This window comes from Calidris pugnax, unplaced genomic scaffold (genome assembly GCF_001431845.1).
Source record: "Calidris pugnax isolate Ruff unplaced genomic scaffold, ASM143184v1 scaffold171, whole genome shotgun sequence".
Classification (NCBI taxonomy): Eukaryota; Metazoa; Chordata; class Aves; order Charadriiformes; family Scolopacidae; genus Calidris; species Calidris pugnax.
The window spans coordinates 3,761,923-3,786,179 of record NW_015091064.1 but is presented as its reverse complement, the minus strand read 5'-3'; the positions used below and the strand labels follow the sequence as shown (position 1 = coordinate 3,786,179).

General features: G+C 39.9%; 1 protein-coding gene across 1 annotated transcript in view; it reads left to right on the top strand.

The window, feature by feature from the left end:
* The first annotated feature begins 3,299 nt into the window (after nucleotides 1-3,299).
* Nucleotides 3,300-24,257, top strand: part of KIDINS220 (kinase D-interacting substrate 220kDa) — an 87,066-nt gene continuing 66,108 nt past the window's right edge. Inside the window, exons 1-8 of the mRNA XM_014956814.1 lie at nucleotides 3,300-3,454; nucleotides 11,969-12,116; nucleotides 18,819-18,917; nucleotides 20,131-20,229; nucleotides 20,511-20,609; nucleotides 21,586-21,687; nucleotides 22,143-22,241; nucleotides 23,160-23,357. Coding sequence (XP_014812300.1) covers nucleotides 12,009-12,116; nucleotides 18,819-18,917; nucleotides 20,131-20,229; nucleotides 20,511-20,609; nucleotides 21,586-21,687; nucleotides 22,143-22,241; nucleotides 23,160-23,357 — 804 coding nt within the window. The 5' untranslated portion in view covers nucleotides 3,300-3,454; nucleotides 11,969-12,008. The remainder of the gene's footprint in view (nucleotides 3,455-11,968; nucleotides 12,117-18,818; nucleotides 18,918-20,130; nucleotides 20,230-20,510; nucleotides 20,610-21,585; nucleotides 21,688-22,142; nucleotides 22,242-23,159; nucleotides 23,358-24,257) is intronic.

Genomic DNA, 24,257 nt, shown 5'->3' with positions numbered 1-24,257 from the left:
GAAGTTAGGAACAGCAACGGAAATTGCCTTCTCAAATACACGTTCACAATGGAGTTGGTCAGGAATTTGGAAAGTATCTTAATGTACTAAACACTGGTTACTGCATTTACTGAAAAACTTACTTGAACAGATTGAGATAAGTTTTCTGTTGCTACTTCAGGATGCTAAGGCTTGTTGGTGAATCCAATTATTCCTATGATAAAAATTTTTAACTCTGCTCTTTTAAGGTGCTACAGAGAAAGAGTCCTGATTAAGAACATCCTGGAGCCAGCAGATACTTTCCTGTGCCTATAATTAACTTAATTCCATCTGAGTAACTTCCTGATGAGATGCAGGATGTTTCGGTATGGAATACAGAAGTAGTTCTGGGGGAAGGATGTCTGCAACTGACTGACTGGATTAGAGTTGGAGACCTGTACCCTCAGCAAGGTTTGCCAGTTCATCCTGCAGATCTTCCTAGGATGGTCATCCACAGGAGCATAAGTTATTTCTCTGTGGGAGTTATTAATTGTATTTCCAAATGTAATAAGCTGTAGCTGTAAAAGGACTCTCCACACTTTTATTCTAGTTATTCTGCTGTTATGAGAAAACCATTTAAATAGAAATCAAGCATGGGATAAAAACCAAAACACTCTTGTATGAGACGTGCTTAAAGCAATGCTTTCCCAGTGATTTCCCAATGGGACACGTAAACTACTTGCTTGATAGTTAATTATACTGGTCATGATTTCGATCAATTTAAGTTGAGGAAACTGGACAAGGAAAGAAAACATTTTTAAGTATTACGGTAAGTATAATCAGTAGGATAATAAGCGTATTAATCATTAAAGCACAGCAGTAATTTTTAGTTTATATTTGTATTAGGTAGATGTTAAAATCTGAAATAGTGTGGTAATTTTGTGCCTGAGACAAGCTTGGTTACTGTGACGGTTAAGCTTTTCAGTTCTTTTAAAAATTAAAAGGTTAAAATCATACATCAGTTATAATGGAAGCTAAACAGAAAGGTTAAGAATTACTTGAAAAATGCACTGAATGTTTTGGGTGTTTGGGGGTTTTTTGTGAGTCTTGCCTAAATTTCATCCATGATTTTAGCGTATTGAATATTAGCTAATCCTGGAAACAATTTTCAGGCACTTGAAGGACAAGAAGGTGATTGGAAGTTGTCAGCATGGATTCACCAAGGGGAAGTTGTGCTTGACCAACTTGATAAATTTATATGATGAAATGTTTGTCTTGATCGATGAGGGGAGAGCAGTGGATATTGTCTACCTGGACTTCAGAAGAGCTTTGGACACTGCCTCCTGTAAGATCCCCATAGACAAGCTGATGACACATGGGCTGGATGAGCAGACAACAAAGTGGATTGGAAACAGCCTGAATGGCCGGGCCCAGAAGGTGGTGGCCAGTAGCATGAAGTTGAGTGGGAGCAGTGGATACCGGAACCAACCCTCTTTAACATCTTCATTGCTGATCTGGATGATGGGGCAGAGTGTACCCTCAGCAAGGTTGCTGATGACACTAAGCTGGGAGGAGTGGCTGATAGACCAGAGGTTCATGAGGCTACCCATAGGCTGGAGAAATGGGCTGACGGGAACCTCATGAAGTTTGATGAGGAGAAGTGCCAGGATAACCCAATACACCACTATGTGCTGGTGGCCACCCAGCTAGAAAGCAGCTTTGCGGAGAAGGGTATGGGGGTCCACACCAAGTTGAACATGAGCCAGCAATGTGCCCTTGCTGCAAAGAAGGGACCTCCAGAGGTCCATTTCAACCTCAACCATTCTGTGATTCTGTGAAATCCTGTAGGAGATGGAGAAGCTGGAAAGAGAAAAGAAAATGGCTTGGAAGAACAGGGTTTTTTTGTAGGATTATATGCTCTACTGCAGCAGCTCACAAACATCAGCACTTACTACGTTTTTAAAAAGCATCATAAAAATCAAGTATTTCTGCACTTTACAGACTCTAGAAAAGTTCTACTCTGAATTAATTGTCACTTCAACTATATTAATGATATGACAAAAGTTTTTTGGGGACAACTGTTAAGAGATTATTTATATGCTTTACCAACAAACAAAAAGAAGTTTTTGGCAAGTGGAATACTTCGTGTGAAATCCTAACTCTCAGTGATCCTAACAGTGCCTTGTCTTTTCCCTAATCGGATCAGATGGCACGAGAATGTCAGGAGTTGGATTGATCTGTAGCAAAAAGGGAAGAAAGTGAAGAACAATGCAGAAAACTCCGCTTTCCCTGCCTCCATATTCCCAGTGTGTGTACAGTTCCCTTGTACACAGAAGGGAAGGAGCTACTGTCTCTGCCTGATAAATTGGTAGGTGTGGGGTGAAGAACACAGCTGAGACCTGATGGGTGGAAAGCTGTGATACTGGAATAAGGATTTGTTTGCTGAGGAGGTCATGAAGTGAGAGATTACTATGCATTTTTTGTATAAATGCTGAAAAAAAGTTTTTTGAAAATATTTGAAAATCCATAAATCTTAGGAGGCTAGTATAAACAGTCTAATCAGACAAGTTTCTCTTATGTACGTAAGATATATGGATGCTGGAACCATCAGGACCACTCATCCTTGAGTAATGGCCTGTGTGCATACGTTCGGGTAGCAGAGTGAGGACTTTTCAGCTCAGCAGTAACTGCAGGGATTCATTCATCCTCCATGGAAGTGACCATTTACAGTCAGGATGTGTTTTATCATCACAGACTGAAGAATTATCATCCATGTGGTTGTAAACACTTCGGAAACAGCCTGGGAAGCCCACAGCCCTGTGTTGTGAGGTGAATTTTGTTCAAAATACCTGCGAAGGTGGGTGGGTGGAGCTCTGGGAGAAGCTGGTGAACACCAAGGTGTGTCGTGAGGTGGGAATTATTATTTTTTTCATATTTACCAGTGGCAGTCCTCACGGCGAGGCTGCAAACCACACTTTCGTTGGCTTTATCCGTCAGGTGGCAACTGCTAACAAAGACTTTTCTTTCAGAAGGCAGCCTGGGGGTGACGGCGCTCTAGGTCCGCCCCACGGCGCTGCCCATCCCGAGGGGAGCAGAGCCGGGCCCTCAGCCCCGCCAGCCGGCACCTCCCCCCGCCATTACCGCCGGGTGACTCGCTGCCGCCAGGCCTCCAGGGCAGGGTTTTCCTGGGTCCCCCGTCATTAGCTGCTCGCACAGGGCTATTACCGCCGCAGCCCTGCGGGGCTGTCGGAGGGAAGGCTCCCCGGGCCGGCGCTGAGAGGAGCCGGGCAGCGGCCGCCCTCCCTCAGGGCGGTGGGCGGTGCCGCCCCCCCCGCCCACGTGACCAGCCCGGTGTGAGGGGGGGGCGGGCAGAGGGAGGTAAGATGGCGGCGGCTGCTGAGGGGAAGTGAGGAGCGCTCGGGGTCGCCGCCTCCCTGTCAGTCTCCGGCAGGGCCCGGGGAGCCGCCCGCAGGGGCCGAGTCCCGCCGGCTGTGAGGTGAGCGGCGAGAGGGAAGCGGGGAGCGGGGAACGGCGCGGGCCGGGCAGGGAAGGACAGGGGAAGGGCACGGGCTGCCAAACAAAGGGCGCCGGCGGGGCCCCTCCCCTCAGCGCCCCCTCACAGCGGCGGGGACCTGGGGGATCGCTGGGGAGGGGGCCCGGCCCCCTGCAGGCCGGTACCGGGCTGAGGGCCGGGAGCGACGGCGGCGGTGGGGCCGCTCCGCCCTGGGGCTCCGGCAGCGCCCTGTGCGAGGGGCGAAGAGGGCCCTCCTGGGCGGGCGGGCGGCGGGGACATCTTGCGGGGGGTAAACGGGGCCGTGGGGTGCCGCAGGCACGGCTGGGTAGCGCTGTCAGCTCCGCTGCCGGGGGTGGGGGAGCTTCTTGGACCGTTTTTCTCTCCTTTTGTTAACTCGGAAAGGTAGATGTGGGCTGGACCCGTCAGCGCAGTCTGGCGTCTGATTTCCAAGGGGAAGGGTCACAGAACGGTTGAGGTTGGGAGGCACCTCCCCAGGTGAGCTGGTCCAACCCCCCTGCTCCAGCAGGGCCCTCCAGAGCTGGTTGCCCAGGATGGTCTCCAGACGGCTTTTGTGTGTCTCCAAGGATGGAGACTCCACCACTGCCATGGGCAACCCGTGACAGTGCTGGGTCAGCCTCTTAGAGAAAAAGTGTCTCCTGATATTCCTGTGGCATCTCCGGTGTCTCAGTCTGTGCCCGTGGCCTCTGGTCCTGTCACTGGGCACTGCTGAAGAAGTTGAATAGCAAAATCTCTTAAGGAGGTGGGCCTTTGCCACTTCTCATATATGCTTAAAAAATGTTTGGGGAAAAGTGATTTCCCATCTATAACTTGAAAAAGGATTGATGGGGGAAATAATGCAGTTATACATCTTTTGCTGGAAAAGTGTTTGAATCATGGGATTAATTGCCTGACACCACCAACCCAGTCAAATAGTAAAGAAAGGGTAAGATAAAAAAAAGGGGTTTTTATCAGATCACAATGTGTAAGAAGACCCACGTATTTGTCTATTGGATAGGCATTTGTTCTTTGTTCTGCAATAGTGGCTATTTAAAGTAGCTTTATTACTAAGAAATTAAAATCTACTTGAAATCCTATGTGACCATAGCTTATGAGATGTGGCCATATTTTTTTAAACACCTTTTTTGTCAGAAAGATCTCTGTCACACAGCTGACTTTTTCCTTACATGAAAATACTCTAAAAATTAGCTTTTTGTCATAGAGTTTGTGTCTGTGACTAACAAACCCTTGATTTTGTTACAGAGAAATATATTGGCTTTATGAGACTGTATAAGGTGATAGGGTAGACTTCCTTGCTGTGCTTCTGTGTGTTTTATATGGGTTTTGACAGAATCGATTTATATTGGTTGGTATGATTTTTTTTAAAAAAAAACTTAACATTGGTACCTGTTGCTTTTTCCTTTCTTTTACAGGAAGTATTTAAAACCTGTGTTTTAAATAGCTAATAGTGTTTTGTAGTACTAAGCATTTTGTGTTTTGTACAGGAATTGAATTTTCTCATAGAATTCAGATATTCTTAGCAATACCTTATTCTTCATTGACTGTATTTAAATTCTGTCTTAAAGGTAGATTTTTTTCTGATAAGGTATAAATTCTGAGATACCTCACAAACCCTTTCTTTTCCCTCATCTTTTTAAGGAGGATAGACCATAGACATGTCTGATATTTGCTATTAGATGACAATGATGACTTCTTGTTTAATTACCTTTTTGCATCTTTCCAGTCTTTTGGATGTTATCCTCAGTCTCATTTGTTCTATTTAAAATAAAATAAAAATATCCATCATTACACTATTTGGAAACGCTGTTGCATTGAGTACCTAAGGTGGAAAAGAATCTCTTGTGTGTCTCCAGTTTCCTGTATTTCTTGCTGTGTACTCTAATAATGGTTACAACTATAGGGACCTCATTTTGTGCAAAGTTTTTTTAGTTCTATTGGTTATGGGTTTCACAACATTTCACACAATATTTTCTAATTGCACTCTTTGTTCTTTGATACAGAATAATAAAAAGATAAGGTAATCTATTAAAAATATTTTTTGTCTGGATAATAGGATGGGGCTGAAAGAAGTAGAATAAAAGTTCCCAGATAAATAAGGAAAAACTGAAAATCAGCATAAGGTCATTAGTCATAGCGGAACTTCAGGCAGTGGAGAAGAGCTGTGGGTGTAGACTACTTATGGAATCTTAGATTTGTTATTTCTTTCTGCCTCTGAATACTAGAAATAAATATTTTAGAGCCTCATTTCAGCTGTTGAAAATTTGTTTATTAAACAGAATCCTGGTTGACTCAGTCCCTATAGAAAGAATAGTTGAAAATGTTTACCACTTCACGTAATGCCTGACTTGTGACCTCTTAATGTTTATGAAATATGTGGATTTAGCAAGTGATTACAGTAAGGTGTCATAAAGGATGGGTAATGCTTGTGTTAGCAAGAATCTCTACAGCTTGAGTAAAGGTGATGTTCCAACATGTTTTTCATTTTTTATGCCATCATAAAGTATGAAAATGTGTGAGAACATGAAACCGACTTATTAATAAATTTTGTATGTACAATTCTTCTGTATTTTAAGCTTCTTTAAATTATAATCTGGAAAGATGGCATTTCCAGTTCCTAAGGGTAGAATACTGCATGTGTCCTTGTCTTGCGTGTACATGCCAAGATTTCAGCAGCACTGTAATTATTTCCTTTTACAGTTAACTGAAAGATCTGTCACAGTATTGCATGTTGGGAAGGTAGCTTTTGTATCTGGAAATAGAATGAAACTTCTTAAAAAGAAGGCAGGAGTTTGTGTGGGTTTTTTCATTTTATGATGAAAAATATGAATTTTATGTAAGTCACTATGAATTTTACCTATTGAAAACAAAGCAAGAAAATAAAGTCTCACTAGTGCTAGTGTTGTTCACCAATTTTGATATTTATTCATGAATGATCATAGCTCACACAAAAAGTACAGAGGAGACCTATGACAATGATGGTGATATTTGGAAAACATAGTGTGCAGTAATATTTTTTTTATGTAGTTAGAAACTGGATTCTGAGAGCACATTAAATATCTGCAACTTTGAGTTATCAGGACCTCTGCAGTCAGTATTGGTACTACATTTTTGTAAATCAGCAAATTTTTGCAGTCTTTCCAAAACAGTGATAACGTCTGCTTCAGCTCAGGATGTGAGAGCCTTACAAAAACAGGTTAATTCTTGTGCAAACATTACCTTCAGCCAAGCATTTGTGCTCTTAATAGAACTTTTCATAGTTCTTGTTGCGTTCTTAGTTTTCTAAAATACCAGCAATTGCTGCCTGAGGGCATTGGGAGATCGGAAGGTTGGATTGGGAATGAAGAGCTGGTTCATGGACAGGGAATGGACAGTGGGAGAAAAAAAATAACAGCATTAATCCTTACTGGAAAGGGGATCACTGGACAGGGAATGGACAGTGGGAGAAAAAAAGTAACAACATTAATCCTTATTGGAAAGGGGATCAATTTCCAAATGGGCTCCTGGTTTTAATTTGAGGGTTTGTCATAGACAGTGAAAATACTTCTGCTGTGTCAAAGAACAAAGTAAATCCTGTTAATTGAGCAGTTAAGGACCGTATATGTATTCGATGCTCTTGAATAGTACTGGTTTTGCACTAGATTTATGGAATTTGGCAGGGATTAAGTTCTCATCCTTTATTGTTGTAAAGGATAAGCTATTGGGTTTGGATTTTTTTTGTTCTAGGGTTGTTGGTTTTGAAAAGCATATGAATATGTATTTCAGGAGCTTTTTCCACTGGGGGGGGGCACAGAATTAAGTTGCTTGCCTAGCTAGAGACTGTACCTCAGAGTCTTGGTTTGGAGCATTTATGATAATTTAAAAGAAATCTTAAGCATTGGAAGAAATCACACCATAGTGTCCAGCACCCATATGGTGGTTGACACTTAATTTTCATAACATAATAGCATAAATCTTATTTAACAAAAAGGTAGACTGTAGCTGTGCTCAATTTATTTTGACTTGTTGTCATGAGGCAAAGTACCGTGAATGAACTTCAGCCTAATTTCAGGCATGTTTATTGGTCTTGGGGGCAGGGGGAGAAATAAAGCTTCCAAAAATCTTAACACCAACTTTTTTTGTATGTATTTGTTGGCAGGATGATAGGTTTGTTTTGTTCTCACTCTTTGTTTGTTTGGGTCCATCCCCCCCCCGGCTTTTTTTTTTTCTTTATTTTGCTCCAGTTACATTAGTCTTTGGAATGGCCCAAGAAGCTTGTCTGAGAAGTGGCAAATGAAGGCATGAGGATATAAAATTCATAATTGTAATATTTTATTGTTTTAGTAAAAGTCTATTTTATAAAAACAAATTCTTAGATGGGGATATTGTGTGACAGTGCAGTGTAGGTGACAAAGAATATTGATATACTTGGTGATGGTTCACCCTTACAAAGCTCTTACCATTTTAAAAGAGTAATATTAATATGGGGTTTTTAAATGCAGCACTAGATTTATTTTGCTCTTAGTGAAAGGTTTAAGTTGCCTTCAAGGATGCAGATGTACATTAAGGCAGAAAGTGTGCTGTCTTGATAACCGGAGTTCAAGGAGTAGGTTCTGAAGCAGGATACTTATCTACAGTGCAGCAGGGCTGCCTTTGCCTTTCTGAAATATGGCAGTAGGGAACGTCAAGGGAGGAATCTTCCTCTGAGGAGGAAGCAATGCTGAATGCTTTTTTCCAAGCTAAGAATTAATCACCTTGCTTTGGTGGGAGGAAAAAAGTAACAACATTAATCCTTATTGGAAAGGGGATCAATTTCCAAATGGGCTCCTGGTTTTAATTTGAGGGTTTGTCATAGACAGTGAAAATACTTCTGCTGTGTCAAAGAACAAAGTAAATCCTGTTAATTGAGCAGTTAAGGACCGTATATGTATTCGATGCTCTTGAATAGTACTGGTTTTGCACTAGATTTATGGAATTTGGCAGGGATTAAGTTCTCATCCTTTATTGTTGTAAAGGATAAGCTATTGGGTTTGGATTTTTATGTATCTAGGGTTGTTGGTTTTGAAAAGCATATGAATATGTATTTCAGGAGCTTTTTCCACTGTGGGGGGGCACAGAATTAAGTTGCTTGCCTAGCTAGAGACTGTACCTCAGAGTCTTGGTTTGGAGCATTTATGATAATTTAAAAGAAATCTTAAGCATTGGAAGAAATCACACCATAGTGTCCAGCACCCATATGGTGGTTGACACTTAATTTTCATAACATAATAGCATAAATCTTATTTAACAAAAAGGTAGACTGTAGCTGTGCTCAATTTATTTTGACTTGTTGTCATGAGGCAAAGTACCGTGAATGAACTTCAGCCTAATTTCAGGCATGTTTATTGGTCTTGGGGGCAGGGGGAGAAATAAAGCTTCCAAAAATCTTAACACCAACTTTTTTTGTATGTATTTGTTGGCAGGATGATAGGTTTGTTTTGTTCTCACTCTTTGTTTGTTTGGGTCCATCCCCCCCCCGGCTTTTTTTTTTTCTTTATTTTGCTCCAGTTACATTAGTCTTTGGAATGGCCCAAGAAGCTTGTCTGAGAAGTGGCAAATGAAGGCATGAGGATATAAAATTCATAATTGTAATATTTTATTGTTTTAGTAAAAGTCTATTTTATAAAAACAAATTCTTAGATGGGGATATTGTGTGACAGTGCAGTGTAGGTGACAAAGAATATTGATATACTTGGTGATGGTTCACCCTTACAAAGCTCTTACCATTTTAAAAGAGTAATATTAATATGGGGTTTTTAAATGCAGCACTAGATTTATTTTGCTCTTAGTGAAAGGTTTAAGTTGCCTTCAAGGATGCAGATGTACATTAAGGCAGAAAGTGTGCTGTCTTGATAACCGGAGTTCAAGGAGTAGGTTCTGAAGCAGGATACTTATCTACAGTGCAGCAGGGCTGCCTTTGCCTTTCTGAAATATGGCAGTAGGGAACGTCAAGGGAGGAATCTTCCTCTGAGGAGGAAGCAATGCTGAATGCTTTTTTCCAAGCTAAGAATTAATCACCTTGCTTTGGTGGGAGGAAAAAAATAACAGCATTAATCCTTATTGGAAAGGGGATCAATTTCCAAATGGGCTCCTGGTTTTAAATTGGCAAAATTTTGATAGCAACTGCAGAGTAGAATTCACTTGGTGAGACACTGTAGTCACGTTTTGGTGATGATTTTTAATATAGTTTTCAATTTAGTATTTGGTATGGAAAATAGCATAGGGCTTTAAGGTGCAACTAAAGGAGAGAAGATGGGAAACTGTACAGGGAAATTGGAAAATGTCTATGGTAGCAGTGGAGCTAGTGGCAAGTCATGTTTCATGAATTTCTGTTGAAATATATAAAATATTATGGGAGGAATTCAGGTGCCTTCATGTGACTACCTAATGTCATTTTAGGTGCCTGAAAATATCCAAGACATCTGCATATGGCTGTAAGATACTGGGTGCAGGCTGTAAGGCGGGGGGGCTGTTACGGACTGGCAGCTGGATGCCAGGCAAGATGTTGACTTTTTTGGTATTTTTGTATCTGAAATTGCAGCCGCAGGCTCTGTGTGGGCACTGAGTTGCTACAATCACAGTTTCTTTTCAGCCTTTCTGTTCTGGTGTGGTTTAGGTTTTAAGTTTGCAACCTCTCAATTAGCTCTTCCTTCTACTGAAAAAAATAAAGACAATTATATGACACGACTGTACTGCACACCCGCCTTTCCATGATGGTACTCCAGCTGTACGGTAAATGTGATGGACCTTTTGTGTTCTTAGTTTATTTATAGTTTCCTTCTGGGAGAGGCTGGCTGTTTGTGCAGTGCCTTGTAAAACTGTTGCTGGGCTTTGTATGTTAGACTTTTTTTTTTTTTTTTCCCCAAACCAATTTTAGATTTGGGTTTTAAACAATGTCTGACATTATTTGATTTGTGTATTTTTACATAGTATGTGGGTTTTCGGAGCATGGAGATGCCCAAGTCTTTGGAATTTGTGTCTCAAACTGCAACCTGAATTTTAAGCCCAAATTTAACAGTGGGAGTCACTCCTTCCTCTGCCTCTGTGTTCTTCTGTTGACATACCTACAATGTACCTAGTGTATAGTTTCTTTTGTCACTAGATGTTCGTGTATGTCTAAAGTTCTTGTGCCCAGAGCTAGTGTCCTCTTACCCGAACTGGGTGTGTTGGCTGTTTTGCTGGAATTTTTATGAACAAGTTATTTCTATACCTAGGTCCTGTGCTGGCTGTGGTGCTATAGGTGAGCTCAGGCTGCGTCTAATGTATCCTGGCAATGGTGTGTTTGTCTATATATACTTATTTGCTGAAGGAATAAGGGTGGTGCAATAGTGTTATATTCTGTGCAAACAAATTAAAGCAGAGCTGGATTGTTTGATTGAAATCTCTAAATCAAAACTAACTTCTTTGTGCTAAGCACAGTGAAGTTCCTGCTGGCTTCCTTCCATCTCTTTTTGGCTAATGTTTCGCTTCAGTTGGGAGCCCAGAAAGGATCACTGGCTGCTCTAATGTGAGAATAGGAGTTAGAACATTTGGCTGGGAAAGTCACTAGTGCCTGCTAGAGAATAGCCTAACCAGTAGGCTTTAGCTAACACTAAACTGAGTTTTTCCTCTGCTGTTACACTAGTATCATGCAAGGAAAATCCAGAAAGAGAGCAGTTGTTATCCACTGGTGAGGAAAAGGTGAGGTGGGTGCTTCTTATGCTTAGCCCCACAACATGTTCTGCGCCTGGTAAAACTTAAGTGCAATGAATAATTCAGTTTCTGGAGCCATACTGGTGCAGTAATACTACTGGTACTAGCCTGCAGTTTTTTAGGAAGCCTTAAATGGGTTGTAATGGTCTGCCTTAAACAAAGAAAAGCCTTTCCTGTTTTGCATATTAGAGGTTAAAAACATATAATCAGTCAACAGAAGCTATGTGAAGTTTGACAAGCAAGTTAACAACGTGCCATCACATGCAAACATGTCTGGATAAACTTGATGATTACTGATTTAATAAATGGTGTTTCTCAGAGTTCCATATGGCTGAAATTTAGATATTATCATTGTGTTTCATAATGCTGAATAGCCTCCATGTTCTGCTGATGTACACAAATGATAAGAGTTTTACTGTAAATAACTAAAATATATAAAGTATGTAACATATGTTAGATATGCAGCAAAATTTATGCAAATGGAAGACTACTATACATTCCATTCAAAACACATATTTAGAAAATACCTAGAAATTAGAATAATTTCTGTGATTTTTCTAAGAACTAGGAAGAATAAGCAATTGATGTTTCATCGAAGCGTAGGGCATTTCAACATGCAGGTCTCCCCAGAGCTATGTTGAGGAGAATGGCGGGTATTTGTACCCAACCAATAACTTACTGGCATGTACAATTCATACTTTCTAATGTCACAGTTAACTCTGTCTTTACTTATGCTTTCTTTTTTTTTTTTTTTCCTTTCCTGAAATACAGATAAGCTTTGTTACAGAAGCATTTTAAATACTGTGTGAAGATGGCAAGTCTGATGAGTCAAAGTCTGTTGACCTACGTAGAAGAAGGAAACGTTCCTGCTCTGAAAGCACTTCTTGAGAAATGCAGGGATGTAGATGAGAGAAATGAGGTAAGATGATTATTTTTTTTACATGTCAGTTTCATATTTGCAGCCTATTATTTACAGAATGAACAATTTGTGAGATCACACTGGTTATTTAATAAATTTCAGTTCTATTTTCAACTGACTGCTTACCTTTGCCCTGACTGGACACAAAATATTCAGTCTCTGTCATGACATCAGCATCTTTCAGTATTTGTTTTCTGAGTGTTCTGAGCTGGAAAACGCAGCTCCATTCTTTGTAGATGAAGATTATACCTGTACTTCTGCGACTAGGAATTGGTTTTTAGTTCATTTAGCTGCATGTTCATGCTTGCCCTGTCCATTTTGGAGTGAAACCTAGGCTGATAACAATTCTTCCCCCACATCCTGGTTTCTAGCCAAGAGAAGCTTTGTTATATGATCCATAGAGTAGCATATATTGCAATTTGCTCTGAGCAGGTGCTCATCTGGATGAAAATATATGTATCCGCAAGGTAAGTCTAGATGTAACAAGGAGTATTAAATGGCTTTACATGTATTTAATACTTTACCAGTATGAAATAACTTTTACACAGGAAGTCTTGATACACAGCAGGAAGTTGGAATGTGGATTATTGGAAATCCTGGGATAGTGTGATAATTGTTAGCTGCTGCTTTGTCATCTAATTTAGTCTGATTTGAACACATCACCACCAGCAATTTAAGCAAATGTGCTGTGGTTTCATTATACTGCACTAAAGATTCCTGAGAGTTTCTTGGGAGGTTTGATTCATGCAAATATTTGTTGCTAGTAACTGTTTACGTTGTTTTGCACAATGTTTAAAATTCAGGTTATCTTTATGTCTTTTGTGTATTTTACAGATAAGCTTAGGTGATTTGACTGATTTCTTTTTCTGTAGTAGATTTTCTGGTTTGTAAGTGTATGGACTTTTCTTTCATCTGAACTTACAGTTTGTATCATCAGTTTTTATGTGTTTTTTTAGTTCGGATTTCCTAAACAGTGTTGTAGAACTGCAACCTTGTTGACTTACATAACCTTTTCAGAGAATCAAATTCATAAAAAAATTCAGGATAGAAGGGACCTTTTGAGGTCAGTAGGTTCAATCTCCTCCTAATTGCAAAGAGAACTTTAGAGTTACATCAGGTTTGAAAATTTGAAAGTCTTCAAAGGTGGAGATGCTGCAGCCTCTTTAAACAATGCTCCAGTGCTTAACTACTCCTTTGACTTCTGAGACTCCCCTGCCCTCTAGGTAGTGCAAGGCTGATGTCGATTCCCCTCTTACTTTTCCGTTTTCCAGGCTGAACAAATCCAGCTCTCATTCCCTGCCTGTATGTCTTATGCTCCAGTCTCGTAACTGTCTGAGTGACCCCGTAGCTGGAACTCTGTGGTTTGTCAGTCTCTCTTGTTGGGAGCCTCTTTGTTGGGAGCCCAAAATGGAGCACTGTGTTCTGGATTCAGCCTCGCCAGCCTTGAGTAGAGGGCTGGCTGTACTTTTGCTAATGCAGCCCAGTATTTGATTTGTCTTTGTTGCTTCAGGGCTGCGCTGCCGATTCCTGGCCCTCTTTGTCCATCGGAACCCCGTGCCCATTTCTGCAGCGTGGCTCCACAGGCAGTTGGGCCCTAACCAGTACTGTTGCAGAGGGTTGGTCTGTTCCAGTCTCTGTGCCTTTGTTGAAATATTGAATTCCCTCTGATCGGCATCCCTGTCCTCTGGCATATGGATCACTATCCCTAGCTTGGGGCAGTCTGTCAGCTTGCTGAGGGCACGTTCTGTTTTGTGGTTCTGGGTGTTGATGAAGATGCTGAGATATTAGCCCTGAGTCAAACCCCCTCAACTGGGCACCAGTTACTGTGAACAGTTGACCATTACCTGTTAAGTCTGAGAGTCCAGGTAGTTTTTTGCCTTGTAGTGTGTGGAAGGCTGGCTTTGCAATTACTTTTTTAAAATTATTTTTTTAAATGTAAGTCTTAGAAAATACATGTTCTGTTGCATTATTTTTTTTATTGTTGCATAAGATGGAAAGAGCATTTTTGGCAAAAAAAAAAGGCATATATTACTCAAAACCAGAAAATACCATGCAAATGTGAAAACAATGTACAGAATTTAGCCTTGCTGTAGTTATTAGATCTGGTTTCAGTTAAAACAGTTTTCTTCCCATGTCAGCACATTCATTTTGTGCTGTGTATGCCCAGATGTATTTGAGATGGGAGAATTTTTAAGTTTCAAAGCATACACACGAACCTCACCGCCTGGCGTGTATCTGAGAAGAGGAATAATCTGTTCCCTCTGCTGGTAATTCCTCTGAACAACATGGTCAAAATCAGACAAATAGTCTGTGTTAACTCAATCAACAGTGCCGCTGCCTTCACCTTCTTCTCTAATTCATTCTTCTCTTCTTCATGGGACTAAGTGCACTCCTGGCTTTCATTAAGTGCCTTTTTTGTAGAGATCACTTCCCTGTTGCCTGATTTTTTCAGTCTTCTGATACATTGGAGAAGGTATTTTCTGAAGACGTGTATGGTTTGTGTCAGTTTTAAACCCATGATGGGGTGAGGCTGTTTATATTTATCAGTAATAGGAGTTTTGTTTAAATGTTATTTCTTCATTGGAATTCAGTGGCATTGAGCTCAATTTTGTTTCCAGTTTTGGACCTGCCAAGGCTTCTTTTCTTCTTGGCTAAAAACAAAATTCCAAAACGGGAATGTCAGCGCCAACAGAGTATGTCTAAAAAAAATTGCTGGCAAACCAGGGTTTGCTGGTGCCAGGACCTCCCAGGCTTCAGTGACTTGCCCAATGGTGGGATCACCCACATTGTTACCAGCCCTTTATATCTTGACTGTGATCGGTTGCCAGAAAAGCTGGGCCGTTCCAGTCAGTTTCTGTAGAGATGGTTTTGTTGGAGTAGCACGAGGAGTTTCAGTTAAGTGGAGCAAGCCTCAGTCTCTCTGTCTTTTCCTTGTGTGCATTCTCTCCCCTGTGTGCATTCTCTCTCTAATACTGGATACTTTGATTACTTAATAGCTAATGATAAATGCTTGACTTGTGTGATACACTTTGATCCTAAAAACCTGCAGTTTCCTTTGTGCCTTTCCTTCTGTATCTTCAGTTCAGAATCTTTTGATCTCTCATGGACTGCGAGAGCTAATCTGTAAAGTATCACCACTGAATGACTTCTCTAAAAAGGTACAGGCGTGCCCCTTCATAATTTGGATATTCTAATACTTAGACTTAGCTGTGATGTACAGATATACAGTATTTGATGTGCTTGAGAAAAATATGGGCATTTAGTTGTTGTGGCATGTCTAGACTCTTGGACAACTTTTGAGAGTTAATCTGAGTCATAGAATCATGGAACCACATGGGGTTGGAAGGGACCTCTGGAGATCATCTATTCCAACCCCCCCACCAGAGCGGGTCTACCTATAGCAGGTTGCACAGGAACTTGGCCAGGCAGGTTTTGAATGTTTCCAAAGAAGGAAACCTCTCTGGGCAGCCTGTTCCAGTGCTCTGCCACTCTCACAATAAAGAAATTCCTTCTCCCATTTAGGTGGAACTTCTTATACTCAAGTTTGTGCCCATTTCCTTTTGTCCTGTCACTGGGCACCAATGAAAAAAGACCAGCTCCATCCTCCTGGTACCCTCCCTTTAACTATTTGTACACATTAATTAGATCCCACCTAAGTCTTCTCTTCTCCACACTACAAAGACCCAAGTCTCTCAGCCTCTCCTCGTAGGAGAGATGCTCCAGGCCCTTAATCATCTTTGTGGCCCTTTGCTGTACCCTCTCCAGCAGTTCCCAGTCCTCCTTGAACTGGGGAGCCCGGAACTGGACACAGTACTCCAGATGGGGTCTCACCAGGGCAGAGTAGAGGGGCAGGATGACCTCCCTTGACCTGCTGGCCATGCTCTTCTTGATGCACCCCAGGATGCCATTTGCCGCCTTGGCCACCAGGGCCCATTGCTGGCTCATGGGCATCCTGTTGTCCACCAGGACTCCCAGGTCTTTCTCCTCAGAGCTGCTCTCCAGCAGGTCAGCTCCCAACCTGTACTGGTGCTTGGGGTTATTTCTTCCTGGGTGCAGCACCCTACACTTGCCCTTGTTAAATTTCATTGGGTTTCTCTCTGCTCAGCTCTCCAGCCTGTCCAGGTCTCGCTGGATGGTGGCACAGCCTTCTGGGGTGTCAGCCACCCCTCCTAGTTTTGTGTCATCAGCAAACTTGCTGAGGGTACATTCCATCCCTTTGTCGACGTCATTGTTGATGAATGCCACAGGCATAGTGATAATCTTTTGTTTCTTTGTTGGTGAAATCTTTGTGATCTGCTGAATAATTGAAGCTATGTTTGAGAATCTCCTAGCAAAAAGGGAAGGATGTTTTCAATACCCTAATAGAAAAGTTTTACATTTGTCTAAGAATACCAGAGCCGCTCAACAACTCTATGACACTTCTTACAGGAGGGGGATCACTTTCCCACCCACAACTCCTCTTGCCCAGAGATCAGTTCAGTTTATCACCCATTTATGTTATGCACCTGTGGCAGCTGATCCCAGTGATAACGTTATTGAGAAGGAGATAAGAGGAACACTCATGCTAAACCAGGGATTTTCATGTGTACTGCTAAAGCACAGCTTGGAAGGGACCTCTGGACGTTGCCTAGTTCTGTGTCCTGAGGAAGGATGGTTGGAGCTGGCTGGAATTGGCTGTGTTGGCATGGAGAAGTCCTGGCCTTTCTTCACAGACACCCTGGGCAACTCCCCTGATGCAGAACCATGACCACCTACACCCAGTACAATGAGTTTCCTGTCCACCCATTTCTCCAGCCTGTTGAGGTCCCTCTGGATGGCAGCACAAGCATCTGGTGCATCGGCCACTCCTCCCAACTTTGTGTTGGCTGCAAAGTTGCCGAGAGTGCACTGTGTCCTTAATAAAGGGGTTAAACAGTACTGGCCCCAGTATCGACCCTGTGTTATTGCACTGGTGACTGGCCTCCAGCTGGACTTTGTGCCACTGATCACAACCCTCTGAGCCCAGCAGTTCAGCCAGTTCCAGTCTACCTCACTGGCCATTTATCTAGCCCGTACTCCATCGGGTTGCCTGTGTGGATGTTAAGGCAGACAGAGTTGAAAGCCTGGCTAGAGATGGGATAAACAACATCTTGGCTTCTCATCCTCTGAGCCAATGATGTCATTGCAGAAGGCAGTCGGGTTGGTCAGGCATGATTTCCCAAATCACTTGGCATGCGTATTCCCACATGATTAACTTGCATATAAAGAACACATTTTAAAGTGCAAAAGTTATGCCTATTCTCTCAGAAGAGAGTTGTTCTCTTCTACAAAGTAGTATTTTTCTTCCTCTTAATTCCATGAGCATGTTTTTTTTTTTTTGATGACTAGACATAAATACTATTACTTGTTGTTACAAAATATACTTGAGGATCTAAAAGCAAAGGTATCATTTTGAATGTATGAAATGTGTAGTTATAACAACATGAGCTGATACAAGGGCAAAATTTCTTTCTGTAAAAAATTGCAGTTAGATATTAAGTTATATCCTGTCACAGGTAATACTGTTGGTTATCTATCTATAATGTCACGGGAAAGATTCTGTAAAGACTACTTAGGGAATAGCTGATGGACCAGAAAGCTTTTTTGAAAATAGTGCATTTCTGGGAATTTTTAAAATGTTTTTATTATTATTTTTTTTCCATAAAGAGCAGAAAGAACTCATCAAATGTGTTTATTAATCTTACTGTTAGCAGTTCTACTAATAAAAATCAGTGATCTTACTGTATTCTGATTCTGCTTTGACTTATTCTTTTCAGAGAAATTTCTGGTATGTAGCTCCTAAAATGTAGCTTTTGCATTATCTATAGAAAACTCAAATTATCTGAGTATATACAGTACAGAGAAAAGACAGGAGAGCGCTCAGGAAAAATTCCCTTTTTTTTATTTTGCTTGTTGAAATTAAAAAATTTACTGTCAAATTTAGTAAGTTCTACTTTTCCTCATGCAGAGTAGTTGTATCTGAGGGTTTTCTTCTGTTTGTTAAGCTCTAAAAAGAAGTTTCCTGATGCAAAATTAGGCTGATGGAAGCCTGACTTCTGAAACATCTTTGAAGGCAAATAACCCAGCTTTTCTATCTTTCATCTTCCCTGCGATGGGGCTGCCTGCTAAGAACCTGTGTTGCACGGGGCAGGAATGGTGTCTGTACATGGTATGCTGTCAGACCCAAGTGTGATATAGAACTTGGCTATTTTTTCCAAGTCTTCAGCAAGAAATCTTACTGTTCCTTAAAATCAGTGGGCATGTTTTAATGGCTGTTGTGGTTCCTGGGCTAGATTTGGTTGTTTGTTTGTTAATTTCTAAACTGTGACTCCGTTATTTCAAGATGTAAAAATGTAACAGGCTTTATTAGAGATGTATGCAGTTGGCAAATCATTCAGAAAGATAAATACTTAACAGTGTAACTCTTTTTTTGGTACCATGTCTAATATCTGAAACTTTTGTTCGGTTGGTTTGGGTATTTTTCTCTCTCGTGGGACAGGGTTTAATATCATGTTATCCATTTTTACTGCAAGATCACTGCCTGGTTTGAAACCCAGTGCATTTCATTGGCAATGAAAAACTGGAAACAATGTTTCTCTGTAGTTTTTGGCCTTCTATTGTTGGTGTATGTGCATCATTTGCATCACTTCTCAACACATCACTTTCCTATCATTTTCATTTCAGAATGGCCAGACTCCACTCATGTTGGCTGCTGAGCAAGGCAATTTAGAAATTGTCCAGGAGCTTCTCAAGAAGGGAGCTAATTGCAATTTGGAAGATGCAGTAAGTATTAGTGCTTTATATGATGGTTCTTAACAACAGAGGAAAAATGAAATTTCAAGATGCAGGCAAAGAAAAGGTACTTAGGTGAGTGTTGAGGAGGAAAAAAAGGTGGAAAATGATGATATATAAGAGAAATTTAACCCAAAATTACTTGGCTCTGTATTCCTCTGCTAAGATGCCTTGTAAAGAATAGGGATGTTTCAGATGATGTAAATGTCTGAGGTTCTCTGCTAAATGCTGCTGCTGTTTCTTCTGGAAATGAGAAGCTGTAATAGGATTGTCAGTAGTTGACACAGAAAGGTAGGCAGAATAGAGAAATAAAGCATCAAAGATGGGTAAAAGTTATGTTGTAGTACATTGGTTTTGTTTTTGGTTTTTCTTGATTTTGGTGTTTTCAATAAATACTGAGGGAGAACTTAGGTTAAAGGATTAGTTCAGGTGAAAGCCAGGACAGTGACAGAGAAGGGTTTCAAATTTATATATTGCCTTCCTACCTTCGGAAAAGGGGTTGACTTTAGGTGAAAGATTCCCAGAAATAGGACAGAGATGTTGTTAAAAAGTTTTGAAAGGTCTGTATATTCTAATGAAGAGTGATAAACAGGAAAAGGTTGTTGCTCTTTTTTTTTTTCACTCTGCACTCTAGTTTTATTGTAGCCAAGTAGATACCCAGGAAGGGTCTGGTATGAAACCTGTTTTTTGAAAATAAAAAAATAAGAAAATCAAAAGTAAATGTCTCTATTTTTGGAAATACTTTCTTTCATCTGCTGTTAATGTTACGGTTTCTATCCTTATCTGAAGAACATTTATTGTATAAACTGTTGCTATATTTCTATGGGTATAGCACACAAAGCAGTAGTCCGCACCTGGACATGGTTAGTGGATAGTGGGTTAGTGGATAGAAGGTAAGCTGTAGTGCAAGAGGAAATGTATGTTCTGAAGTGGTCATAAATCTAAGAAGCTGAGGTCCAAATTCACCTGTGTATTAGCCTCTTGGGTGATGTTACTCACTGTACATGGAGACAGACCACCAGCATTTTCTGTGGTCTTGGTTGCCATCTTCTCCTCACCCAGCAGTTCCCAATCCCTTGACCTCATTCTTTAATCCTTTGTAGGTGTTGCTTCCTTCATAACGTTTTCAAGTTAACCTGCAGTGAATTGAGGAGTGGAGACAGAATGTTGCACATCACTTAAAAATGCTTTTTCTTTTTCCTAGGATAACTGGACAGCTCTTATTTCAGCAGCTAAAGAAGGACATGCAGCTATTGTAGCAGAGCTACTTAATTATAATGTCAGTTTGGAGCATCGGGATTTGGTATGTGTTGTCCTAGTGTAAAAATAAAGTAGTTTCCATCTCTTTAGTAATATTAGCAATTTTGGGAGTTGGAGACTTTTCCATTCTATAAAACAAACCAAAGATCTTTTATTCTTAAATTATGTACTCAGTGCTGTTAAAATGGTTGTGTGCTCAGTCCTTGTTACATTTTGAACTTGCAAAACAGTCTTAGGACAAATACAAAATGAAATAAAAGTCACTAATTAGGTTTCTGAAGAGTATTTTTTGGTTTTTATGTTTATTTGAATTGTGCTTGCCAGGGAGGATGGACTGCCCTGATGTGGGCATCGTATAAAGGCCGTACTGAAGTAGCTAAACTGCTGCTTGAGAAAGGAGCAAATCCAAACATCACAGGAATGGTAAGTTTCAGTCTTAAACTTCCCTTCTTCCCCAATGTTAAAGGCCTGAATTGTACACTCATCTTATTATCTGGATTAAACATTTTGCATTTTTTGCAATATAATGTTAATCACTGTACTTTATTAATAAAGGGATTGCTTTAAGAATCTGCATGACAGCCACTGTTTTTAATTAATTTTATTTTTTTAGTTAGGACAGTTGAATGTGTAGCTTTTAATGAGATTCAAATTAGCAGGAGAGGAAATAATAGAAAAGATAAGTGGTGTATCTAATGCTACTTGCATAACAGTTGTTATTTTTATGTGTCTAAGTTAATCGAATAACTGATATGTGCAATTTGGAAACAACAATTTGTTTTAATTGTTTCATAATAGTTACCAAATGGACTAGATTACATAAATACGTACCACACATTTGAGAGAGAATTAAACTAAGATACTAAGATTTATTTTATTTCATAAGCATTTTCTATAAAAGTATAGGCATGTTGAAAGTGAAATGAACAATTTGTTTGTACTGTCAGTGCTCTGGTGTTGGAGGCAACAGTGACGAATCAGGGAAGGACCCTGATGACTTACCTTTCTGGGGATGGATTGCATCGGGTTTGCAGATGCAGCTTCTGCACGTATCACCTGACTGATCTGCAGCCCTGGTTACTTAGGGATATTGTATAGCTGTCTGTTGCTTCTCTCTTACATTACAAATGATTATATTAAGATAAGGATGTGAATTTTTAAACCTTGTTGAAGGAGTTATAAACCAAAATGGATTCTAAATGGTAGACATCTTCCTAGATATCATCTTGAAAGCGTACTCGGCAACAGTTATTGATATGTAGTTAGATTTATGTAGTTAGATTTATTTCTGTATATTCCTTCTTCTATGGGTTTATTGTCTCTTGGAGCATTGTGATCTATATTGTTCATGAAAAATAATGATATGACTTTATTTCCCTTTTTTTTTTTTAATTCTAAGCAATACAGTGTTTATCCAATTATTTGGGCAGCAGGACGGGGCCACTCGGATATAGTACATCTCTTACTGCAATATGGAGCTAAAGTGAACTGCTCTGACAAAGTAAGTTATATTTATATAATAAGTAATGTCTTGATACATTTCATGTAAATTTTGTTAAAAAAAAAGTCTGAGTTTTTGATTGGAAAAACACCCACTGTTATATGTTGCCCGTGAGTTTAGAATTAGCATGCTAGAGTAAGTCGTTATACTTGCAAGAGGTTTTTCCATGGTATGCTGAAGATGGTTATTTCAGTGGAGCATATTTCTGTTTTCCTAGCTATTGGAAATCTTGTTATCTTAGGCTGCATAGAAAAATTATTCTTGCAGCTCTCTTCTACAAAGAAAAAGTTAAAATGGCTTTTCAAATGCTGGTATTGATTCACAAGACCAAATTATATTTCACAAGACCAAATAATATCTTTGTGAAAACTAAAGCTGCAAAGATGAATACTACATTGTAGGGGATACTAAATACAGAGAGTGATATGATAAAAGTGTTATAAATGTTTTTTCAGTATGGAACCACCCCGCTGGTTTGGGCGGCGAGGAAAGGTCATTTGGAGTGTGTGAAATACTTGCTGCAAATGGGAGCTGATGTTGATCAAGAAGGAGCTGTAAGTAACTGTTCATTTTCTGGTGATAAGGTGTGGGTACACACATCTGTGTGTCCTGTTGTAGTTATAATACAAATCAAAAGAAATACATGAAACAAGATGAAATGTTGATGTTGAAGTCCATTACTTTTCAACTGTTTGCAAATTACATGAGAAGATTATTTAAAGTTCTTTGTGCCTTGTAATAAAAATGCCATATAACTGGGGAGTCGTATTGACAGTTGACAAACTGTTATGTAAAGTGTAAATTTTAATGAACATGAATGAATTCAGGTTATTGTTCTCTGAAGATTAACACTATCAAAATTAATTTTGTACCCAAGCCTGATAAGTAAAACAGCTTAGTCCTCAGTGCTGTTTGAAAAGTAAGTCAACACAGGGCATCTTTTGAAAATAATAATGGCTGTTGTGCCTTTTCAGAAACTGGAATTTTTTAAAGGTTCCAGCTGTATATTGTTTTTAAATGAAACAGATTTTATTTTTTTGTTGTGTAAGACACTTTAAATGCTTGTCAAAAAAAAAAAATCAGTAAAAGTTAAGTGGAAAAGTAGGACAACTTCTGGTGTTTATAAGATTATTTCTGAAGACTTTAGAAAACCTCTTGGTGATTGGTATTGGCGGAACTGGTTGTTTAATAATAGTATGTTCCCATATGACAAGAAAATTACTTTACAGTGCTACACTGAGGAGTTAGAATAAACTGACCTTAGCTTTACTGTTTGCATTTGAAGTATTCTCTAGTGTAGTACTTGCTCTTTTTAAAAAAACATAGCAAGTGCACTCTAAAATATGAATCTGAAGTAACATTTGGATGGATGAGAAAGTAATGTCAGAGAGTGCTTTTTGTTATTTAAACTGTTGATATAACAATGGTTTCTGTATCCACTGTACAATAAAATCTGTTGTTTCTGTTTGAAGAATTCTATGACTGCACTTATTGTAGCAGTGAAGGGTGGCTATACTGACTCAGTAAAAGAAATACTGAAAAGGAACCCAAATGTAAACTTAACGGATAAAGATGGAAATACAGCTTTGATGATTGCATCAAAAGAGGGCCATACTGAAATTGTACAGGATCTTCTTGATGCTGGAACTTATGTGAACATTCCTGATAGAGTGAGTAAATTTTCATTGTAATTGTGATTTTTATATATATGTAATAATAATATATATTTAAATACCAGTCTATGCAAATTTGTGGGTATGTGATTCTTCTGACTTACTATTTTTTCTGCCACCTAGGGGTATTTTTATGTAGTGCTATTTTCCAACTATGTTAACTGGCAAATGTTGCTGCGTGAAGGTAAACTGCAGAAACTACTCTTTTTCTTTGAGGTTCTTGAATTGTGAGTTTCCATAGGACATGGAAATGATTTATGGTTGTGTATTTTTTGTATCTCTAACATAGGACTAATACTGAGCTAACTTAGAGGTTTGGGGTGGATGTTTTGTACGTTAATACATATGGTAGTGCTGTTAAAATTGTAAAGTGATATTATAAAAGAATACCTATTTCATTCAGCATTTACCTTTATCTTTTATAGTAAAACTTTTTACTAGGAATTTTGCATATATTAAAGGAAGACTTCATCTCAGGACTAAGAAATGTAAATGTAACTGTTGAAAGTTGTGCTGTGTACCTGAGCTGTGATTGCATTGTTCAGCAGAGGTGTGCAGGACAGGCAGTGACAGAGTGTGAATCTGCTTGCTGGCCGCCTGAGCTGTGATTGCATTGTTCAGCAGAGGCGTGCAGGACAGGCACTCTGGGATTTATTTGGTTACTTAGATATGTGCCTTGGGCTGTTTGCGGTGTCCTCTTGGTGGTCAGTTTTTTCTGAAGCGTCAGAGGCAGACCAAGCACTGCACCCTTGGGGCTATGGGTGGTGAGATACTTAGTGCCTCTGTCAAGATCAGTATTTTAGTTCAGAGCAGCAATATGGTCTGTAGGCTGAATTGCCAGTCCCTAAATTGAATTGCTTGGGGTTGCAGAGAAGAGAGGAAAACCTTCTAAGATTT